The following is a 10,153-nucleotide window of genomic DNA, read 5'->3' on the forward strand; positions in this document are numbered from 1 at the left end:
CTAGTTTTATTAGTGTTTATGCTCTACTGTAGCTTTTTTGGTACTAAGGACGAGTTTATCAAAAGTCTAACATTTCAAGAAAAATAAAATAAACAAAAATAAAAAGTTGCTAGCTAATTCCCAATAAAGCGCTCCGGCCATCTCTTTGATCTTTGCCCATGGGCCTAGAAAAATTGAATTGAATGGGACCAAATTTCTTGGTTCAAATATTACGTAAAATATTTAAAAAAGGACGGCAGATTATAATAGAGTGCCGGTACTCATTGCTTGGACTTGTTTTTTTCGTCGCATAGGCACAGATGATCGAGCACTTTATTATTTAACAAGGATTCGAGTCCGTACACAAAGCTACTTAATTAGGACATTATTTAGAAAGCAATTACATAGATGGAAGCATCTTGATCACCGTCCATGCAATTAATCCGATCGAGCATCTTCATGATCTCTATTTCTGGAGGAAGTTATGGAACCAAGTAGCCGAGGATTTTGGGTATCTTTTCAGTTCAGTATCATTATAATCTACAAAATAGAGGCCAAACCGAACTGTATAACCCGAGTTCCACTCATAGTTATCCATGAAAGACCAAGCGAAGTATCCCTTGACCTTCACACCGTCCCTGTTAGATTAGAAGGATAAATGTCAAAAGTTGGCAACTTTTTGTACGTACGAGAGATCATCAGAACTATTAATTTAATTACCATGCATGATCAAGCACTTACCCAATTGACATGTTAAGATAGGAAAGATGGCCATAATAATATTCGATCCTTTGGTTGTCCAGAAGAGCTTCTTCAAGCGATAAGCTAGCGTTATTGTACTCAGAAACTCCTACAATATTAGTATAGGGTTTCACTTAACTTAGATTCAAATGGACATATTCCAGAAAATACCACTTTTCCCAATATTTCATTGCCTTTAATTAGGCAAGAAAAAATGAAAAGGAAAAAAGAAAAGAAAAAGAAAACATGTACATAGAGAGAGAGAGAGAGAGGGAGAGAGAGAGAGAGAGAGAGAGAGATACCATTCTCAGTGATGTAAATGTCTGGATCATTGTACTTATACTTTGTGTAGTTCAAAAGATCACGAAGTCCGCTAGGATAAATGAAGAGCCAAGGTGAAGCAGTCTGCGATTTGAAAAGGAAAAAATGGAGGGACTCAATCATGACCTTCTTAAGATCATCGATATGATCAATATTAAAAATAAATGTCTGTTAGTAGTACGTTTATTAATTTGTAGTATTTATAATATATATATACGTACCGCTGGACCAATGGGGATCCCATTGCGAGAAGCTGCAATGCACGTACAGTGAGAAAAAAACACGATGCATGGTTTAGTAGATTATAATAACTAAGAAAATAAAACATACAATAAAATCAGTAGTAGTAGTAGTAGTACTGCGTGCATGCTAAAAACGTGGAATTTAATTTGTACGCACTGGTTTGATTAACGAGACCATCTGTCGAGTAGGATTTGTTGGCAATGAATTGATATGAAGGTGCGTCGGCAGCATAATTAGAGGTATAGTAATTCAATCCGATAAAATCATATGAGCCCTTGAGCATCTCTGATTGATTTTGTGTGAAATTGGGTAATCGCGTTCCAACCAGAGTTCTCATGCTTTCTGGATAGTCACCAGTTGTCATAGGGTCCATGAACCTGCATTAATATGTAATATATATTTAATAAACCAATACATATATATATAGCATTAATTAATTGAATGAGTTGCTGATTTAATTTGTCATTATAAGAAAACATCTTATTTATTGTCAATTATTTCTTGTAAAAATGATTATTTTTTATTGAAATTAATATATTCTCATTATTAGTAATTATTTTAATCACAAATAACTCGTTATAAATACTCATACTAGAGAAATAATGAGAAATAAGAAAAAAAAATGTGTTGAATCCTAGAAAAAGAAAATCGAATTAGCTAGAAACTTGAAAAACCCTCAAGCTAGCTAGCACGATATGTACGTGCATGCATGCTAGCTGCAGTACTACTTACCATCCGCACATAAAATCAAGGGCACGTAAAGCGGCGGCTTGGTCTTCCGTTGAGTTAGAGTATGGCTCCATCCAGTAGCACACGTGGGTTATCCCGATAGAACCATTTTGTGCTTTCTGAACATATTATATTATATTAATATATATATATATATATATATATATGAAGTAATATATATATATACACACGTACGTATGTTGTGTTGGTCTTGTACAGTTGAACAGCAGCAGCATGAGCAAGAAGAAGGTTATGGGCAACCATATAAGGCTCGACGCTGGAATTCCCACCGGTGCAATTCGGATCAATAAAGCTGGAACATCGGAAAGGTGCTAACATCCCGACCCCGTATCCACCATTGCTGTACGTCCATGGCTCATTTAGTGTGATCCAATGCTTTACCCTATCACCAAACCTCTGAAAGCAAACATTCGCGAAGTCCAGGAAATCATCCCTGAATATAATAAATACACATGAATATTTTTGGTTTCACAAATTTTTTGAAATCAATCTAAACATTTTTCAAAATCTCAATTAGAAGCTTTTATTTAAAAATAAAAATAAAAATAAAACCTTTTTATCTTTTACTCATTTGTCTAAATTTCGAATTGAAATTAAGGATGGCTTAATATATAATAGTAACTTACACAACTGTTTCGTTTAGGAAACCACCATACTCATCTTCTAAGTTCTGGGGAATATCCCAGTGAAAGATTGTGGCAAAGGGTTTAAGATCTGCATTCAATTATATATAGAAAACTATAGATTAGCATGACTTTAATTATTATATAAATTGATTATATATGTTAGAACTATTAATTTATATATTGGATTAAATGATCATGATCATGACCTTGGGCTATGAGCTCATTAATGAGTTTGTTGTAGTATGCGACTCCTGTCTCGTTCACACCATCTCTAAGCTTTCCAGCTGAATTGAACATGAATTAATAATTGTTACAATTAATAAATTAATATTAATGAATTGATTCAGATGAGAAGTCTTACTTGGTATGATTCGGGGCCATGAGATTGAGAACCTGTATGCATCTGCACTCACATTGATTTTCAGCTTCGTAATGTCATCCTACAACACATGATAATAAAAGAAAGAAAAAACTGGTTTCAATTTAATATAAACAGATAAAAAAAAATTAAACCATTTTTCATGCATGTGACGTTGTGTATATATTATCTTTTTCAAGTTTTACTAAGTGAAATATATGATTAGTAGTTACCATGTAAATATATATACATACATATATGTGTATGTATATATATATATATAATCCACTCTCCACCAGAAAGTATTATAAGAAAAACGAGTATCTATAGACTCATTTTAGTAGGAATAAATAGATAGTTATTTTCGTAACATATAACTGACTAGAAAATAAACGTTTTTCCTATAGTGATTAGAGGAAAAGACATACCACATAGTTATGATATTGATCGATGGCTACATCTCCATTACTGCCATCCGCTATCTTCTCTGCAAGTTCAAACAAATCTTATATAAGTACTACAAAGTACTTGTCCGAGTACGTTTTGGTTCTGATCATGCTAAATATATGTCTCCTAAATTAGCACGACCCAATTAAGTAGATCTTAATTTTATGAATACGTTGTTTTATGATCTTATATATTTATATTATCATCCTTAATCGTACCAATTCATGCATTATTTTTAAAGTGATTTCGGCCTATTTTGGTGGTTGAATTATGAAACCACTTAAAATGACTCCCATCATCAAATAAAAAACATGATGATAAAATTCAAGATATATATAAAAAATAAAAAAAATAAAAGAAAGAAAGTAGGAAAAAGAAAAAGAAAAAGAAAAAAGAAAGTGATATTTTTCTTTATCTTATATTCGATCTCCTTCAAGATCTTACACCCATTTTCAAGGGTACATGCACATAGTGAAGTGAAGAGATCAGAGCTAGACCTGGATATTTGTGGGAGTAATAATCCCACATACTTTGTCCTCTTTCGTTTACTGCACCTTCATACTGGAATTTAAACACGTGTTAGAGCATGTTATAAATATATATATATATATATATATCCTTTAATATTCTCAACATTTCGAAGAACTAATTTAGACAAAAAATCAATTCCTACCTAATTAAACACGTATATATACATATATATGTATGTATGTATATATATATATTGTGTGTACGTATATATATATATAGAAACTATATATACGTATGTGTATATATATATTGTGTTTATACCTGGTAAGCAGCTGATGCAGTCCCGAAAATGAAATCTTTCGGGAAATTGCTTCGGTTGAATGAAGAAATGCCGTAGGTAGGGGAATATTGGGTATCAGCAGCATTAATGCTGTAACTGAATAAGCCAAGAAGAACAAAAAGGCCCAGGAGTATGTAGCCTTTTGATGCCATGCTTAGGAGATAGATCTGGCTAATGGTGATCTTTGAGTGCAACCCATGGGGCTTTATATAGAGGAGCACCGATATTGTCACAATTAGTAGCTTGCTACAAGAAAACCAAGAATTTGTGACCGATGATGATAATGACTATTTACGATAAAAATAGACTCAATTTGGTAGAAAATAATTATTTTCACATGAAATAGCTTATCACAAATAGACAGTTTTCTTAGTCTTTCTTGATCTTTTGGTTATTTGGTGCATATTTGGCTTGTCGTGGGTAATATAGTTTTTAGTTTTAGGGCTTTTAGTTTGTACGTAGAGTTTAAGTAATATGCTCTACTTTTAAAAAGAATATTGTTTACTGTTTGGTAATCATATGTCTAAAGAACTTTTAAATATGTTCAATTTATTTGGAAACAATATAAAAAAGTGATTTTTTAGGTCATTTAAGGTAGAGTCATGCATGTGATAAAATCAAAGGATAAATTTGTATTTTTTAAAAATTGTATGAATATTTTCGCATATTGACATGAGTTTTCTTTTAAAAGCGGAACTGTGTTTCTTATTATCTAAAAAAACACAATTGATTTATATAGAAATGTACATTTTAGCTTTTTTGAAATTAAAAGGTACTTTAGAATATTTTTTCTTATAAATGAAAGGTACTTCAATAGATAACAATCAAATAATCTAATTTTATCTTTGAAGGGCTAGCTTTTGAGGCTATTTAAACACTTTTTACAACCTCTAACTCAATCCCAAACATGCCCTCAGTAATATTAATATATATATATATATATATATATATATATATGAGCAGAATATTGAAAATCATAGTTTAATACTTTTATTTTTATAATAAATTTATGCCCATTCAGAATATATATATATATATATATATATATATATATATATGAGCAGAATATATATGCAGCTAGCTAGCTGTACGACGTTGTAAAATCCAAAATAAGCGATATAAATTGGATACTTGATTATTCATATGATATATAAAAAGTAATCCATATATAGTTATTGGAAAGGGACTATCATTTGGTCTTAAATCCTTTAAACTCTGTTCATATGATAAAAATTACTCATCTCAGTTGACAGAAAATGAGTCAACACAAAAGCACCATTAAGTTTTGGACCGGAATTGCATATCTATAAATCCTTTAAACTCTGTACAAAACGCATTAACTTAAATAAATATGATAAATGATATTTCTCACACCACAACCTCTGGCAGTTTGTTTCTCATGGATGAAGTTGATGTGCAAAGTAATGCACATAATAGCTAGGGAAGTTATCTTTTAACATAAGAGAATTAAATCCAATCATTATAGCTTGCATATTGTAAACACCATCATATCCTTGATCTTATGGGAGGTTCGAGATGGATCACTCGAACCTGTCACGCCCCACCCATCCGAGCACGTGGTGGGCGATCAGTAGGTTTTACCATCCACTCGCTTAACACCCAAGTATAAATTATAAAAAAAATCCTAGCTAGCTTAATTCATTGCACCCACATATTGTTTATAATTCAATGTTATATACTCAAAAAGAATAGCTTCTTTGTTCTAATAATTATGCCCCACAAGAAATCCCATGTTAGATAAATAAATAAATCCAAAAGAAAAAAATACACAAAAAAATTAAAATTAGAAGAAAACTCAAGCCAAAATAATATTTGATTGGGTGCATTTTGGTATGACTATACGACAACTGCATGTTTGATGGGTCGTGGAGTCCGAGAAATCGAGCCTCGATCTTCCTTTTTCAATTTTAAACTTTTAATATATATTTAATTATCTAAAATTTTCTATTTTTAAAAGGTTTTTAAATTTAATGTTTTAATTTTTATTAAATATTTTCTTATGCATCAATAAATATTAATTAATATTTTATTATCAACCAGAATCTAATGGAAAATGATAATGAATAACACTCGGTACTCTCACGTCATCGTGAAGGTAGTGGCTGACGATGACTTTTCATGGGGAATTTAGAAGATCAATTTGTCTCTACAGCTTGCAGGAAGCCAACTTCAGACTCTGTGGGGTCATTTAGATAGTGGCTTTTTTTAATTTGATAGTGGTCTCATTTAGATAGTGGATCCCAATTTTTATTTAATTTGCGCACCGAGCACTACAACAAAAATAGGTTTTAGTGACAGATAAAACTGTCACAAGAAATGGAAAAAACGTCACGAAATATATTTGGTGACAGTTTCTGACCGTCGCCACCACTGTCACGTAATGTGCGTCACGGATTATATTTGGTAACAGTTTACTGTACAAGCGTCACTAAAAATATTTTTAGTGACGGTTGGGGATGTGCCGTTTGAAATAACGTTCGAACGTATCATTTTTTGTGACGGTTAGAATCTGTCACAGAAAATTACGTTCGAACATAAAATATTACGTTTGAACGTAAAAAAGACGAGCTGACATCCGAACAAGAAAAGGTAACGTTTGTTGATTATAGTTCGGACGTATAATGTAAACGTTCGAACGTTTATACGTGCGAACGTTACGTTCGAATCTCGAATCCAATGAAAATGAAATAATGTCCGAACGTTTGTATCATAACGTTCGGACGTTAATTCGAATGTTAAGAGAGTAGAGTTCGAACGTAAAGTGTACGTTCGGATGTTTGGAACGTTAAACTTTTTTGACATTCGAACGTTTTTTTAACTTGGGTTTAAACGTTCGAACGTTTTGTTACTATTTTGTATGGTTACGTTCGAACGTATTTTAGAACGTGTAATACTGTTAAAATGTATTTTATTTACATTCGAACGTACATATCAGAAATGCTAAACTCATCCACTTAATAAACAAACCAATTGTTTCATATTACAGTACATATTTCACAACCAACATTGTTTGAAACTGTTTTCAAATTAGATGTTAAAAACGTAATACACAAATAAAATTCATTTCTTTTTTTTTCCTCGCCCAGCACGATTCTGTTGCAATGACATAACACGCTCCATTTGCAGCATCATCTCCCGCTGCACTTGCTCTTGGACCTCACTACGGATTCTTTCCTCCTGGTCTCTTTGTTGGTCCTGCAAACGCGTCTCTAAATGAGACTGTCGCTCTAAGAGGGACTCCAACTCTTGCTGTCTAGACCTCATATACTTATTCTCGCGTTGTGCAGCTTCTAAATCTTTGGTAAGATTATTAATTTGTGATGTCGATGAGGTTGAGGAAGATGAACCGGAATACTTGAAAGATCGTCCCAAACCTCTTGTCATACTAGAGTTGGGCCCAAGCACCTGTGTAAAAATGTCCAAGTCACTAGGAGAGGATTCCCCAGAAGCTGACTGCATCTCCATCATTTTTCCCTGCAGTTTGAAAGATCAAAACACACAATAAGTAACATATTAAAAGAAATACAAATAAAAAATAATTTAATCACATGTTACATAATTTATTTAACAAAAGGAACACCGCTTACATAATTAATTGCAGCTGCAGGATCCATCCACTTACTATGCTCATTAGTGTGAGCAGCAGCAGCATAAACATGAACGAGGGAAAAGTTTTCAGGATCATCACGTTTCTAAGAAAACGACATTAGCAATTTGAAAAAGACAGTGTTAGTACTTATATAAAAGAATAATAAGAAAAAATATGAATTATTGCGTTTATTAATTACCATTTTTTCAGCAAGACGATGGAATGATCTTGAACCAGCACGATGGTGAATAGTCAGAGCAGATCTATTATTTACATTTGTAGAACTTAAGTGCTACAAAAATAATTCCCACCATTAATTGTAATATATGTACATATATATAATATAAACAACAAATATAAATGTAAATAATTATAAAAAATAAATCTAGAATACCTGATATTCTGGAGAGGCAAAAAGATCACAACACTTTATCCAGTCGTCTAATTTCATCTGATGGAAAGGGCACTGTGCAGCCTCTTCAAACATCTCAAATTTCTTGAAATGGTCGTGACATCGTCCCTTGTGACGTCGGAATAGTGTAGCCATTAACTCATTCACAGTTCTCAAATCCTTGCTACGACCAAAGTCGAGGTCAAATTCATCCTAATTATAAATTAATTACGTTAAAAATATGATAAACTAATGTAGGTGAAAAAAATGATATAATAAGTAAACTTACCAGCACACGACTCCGAATGTGTTCGTTAATCTCATTCGGCACATCTCTCCAGGAGCGCACATAAAATGGAGCGTAAGCTCGAACTACGGTGCCAATATAGGAGGAAAGCGCTGCTGCACTATCATTCACTCCTCCAGTGGAATTATCAGGAATTGTGATTTTCAGTTTACCATGCCTTCGATTTTTCTCAAGTGAGATGCCGCGTGTATAGCCACGACCGCGACGAGCAGATGCATCAACTAATAGATGATAATATAATTTTGAAGGTTATATATATTATTTATTGAAACAAACATCTTGATTATATATAGTATTAACGTAAACATTCCTTACCGGTAGGTGTCGACTGTGCATCGTTCTCTGTAATGTTAACTTTATCTTCGGGAACGGACTCCTTTGGTGGGTAGTCCTCAATGGGTTCAGGACTTGGACTCGGTGGAGGAGGCACATTTCTCCTTTGTCTTTTTTGCGGCATACTTGGAAATGATTATATATAACAAAAAAAATATTATTAGAATAAATTTATATTTATTATAAAATTCTATAATGGCTGTATATGAATAAACTTTTTAGTACTTTTAGTCTTCATCTTCGGATGTATTTTCCATGTTTGTTTCAGAATCTCTCTGTATAACATCTTTGTCATCATCATCAAGCTCTTCTTCGTCATCCTTATCCACTTCCCCCCCGAATTCTTGTTCGTCTTCTTCTTTTGACTCTTCTTCTGTACTTTTCTCACTTTCTTCAATTGAATAATAATTTAATGAAGACGGGTCGAGATGGATGAGTGGGACGTCATCTCTACATAAGGGGAGCAACTCGAGTGCACCGAGGTCAACAAATAAGTTAATACCCCCTCCTCCATCTTCCTGGTAGGCCTCTACATTTGGAGTGTCATCTTCATCTCCACTATTATCGTAATCTGCACTCGTTCTTACTTTATATATATTTCGAGGGACAAATTTTTGTACAACTCGCCAAGTTATCTCTCCACTATCTTCATCAGCACTTTTCATTGGATCAATCAAGTAATAGATTTGAGTAACTTGACAAGCCAATACGAATGGATCATCTTCGTACCATTTAGATGCAGTATTGACACTCGTAAAATGATTATCCCTATATATCGAATCCCGACCACCGCCTAGATCCCACCAATCACATTTAAAGACATATGTTATAGACCCACCCAGATATTTCAATCCGATAATATCACGAATGACACCATAATAATCAATATCATCTGTTCCATGACTCCCCTGGACCAAGACACCACAGTTTTGAGTTTTTCTATTACGTTCACGGTCCAGAGTATGGAATCTATAACCTCGAACTGTGCATGTAGTGTATCGAAGTGCTCTGTTTGATAGACCACGGGCCAATGCATACAATTCAAAAGAGACTGATCCGGGATCACGAGCACGTTGTTCCAATATCTAACAATTTAAATAATGTCATTTATTAAATATTAGCTAGAGTTTAATTCATACACGTTGTTCAAACCATCCAGAAAATTTTGACTCGTGTCTTGCCACTATATCCTCGACGCCTTCCATCTTAAGTTTGTCCATATGCTTACTGTATAGT

At 33.2% G+C, this 10,153-nt stretch overlaps 1 protein-coding gene across 1 annotated transcript; it reads right to left on the reverse strand.

The window, feature by feature from the left end:
* Positions 1 to 270: 270 nt before the first annotated feature.
* LOC122290120 (beta-glucosidase 24-like) lies at positions 271 to 4,438 on the reverse strand. Its single transcript, XM_043097671.1, has 13 exons — positions 4,258 to 4,438; positions 3,963 to 4,026; positions 3,447 to 3,505; positions 3,022 to 3,100; positions 2,867 to 2,944; positions 2,661 to 2,748; positions 2,209 to 2,467; positions 2,017 to 2,132; positions 1,441 to 1,661; positions 1,263 to 1,294; positions 1,023 to 1,125; positions 721 to 829; positions 271 to 617 (listed from the first exon to the last, which is right to left on the reverse strand). Exons 1-13 carry the CDS (start codon positions 4,426 to 4,428, stop codon positions 446 to 448), a joined length of 1,551 nt encoding a protein of 516 aa, XP_042953605.1. The 5' UTR covers positions 4,429 to 4,438; the 3' UTR covers positions 271 to 445.
* Between the last annotated feature and the right edge of the window lie 5,715 nt (positions 4,439 to 10,153).

Source organism: Carya illinoinensis, chromosome 12 (genome assembly GCF_018687715.1).
Source record: "Carya illinoinensis cultivar Pawnee chromosome 12, C.illinoinensisPawnee_v1, whole genome shotgun sequence".
NCBI lineage: Eukaryota > Viridiplantae > Streptophyta > Magnoliopsida > Fagales > Juglandaceae > Carya > Carya illinoinensis.

Coding starts and splice junctions, on each gene's coding strand:
- LOC122290120 (XM_043097671.1), bottom strand. CDS start 4,428: ATGGCATCAAAAGGCTACATACTCCTGGGCCTTTTTGTTCTTCTTGGC. Junction 4,027..4,257: donor CTGCATCAGCTGCTTACCAG/GTATAAACACAA, acceptor TTTAAATTCCAG/TATGAAGGTGCAGTAAACGA. Junction 2,749..2,866: donor TAATGAGCTCATAGCCCAAG/GTCATGATCATG, acceptor AATTGAATGCAG/ATCTTAAACCCTTTGCCACA.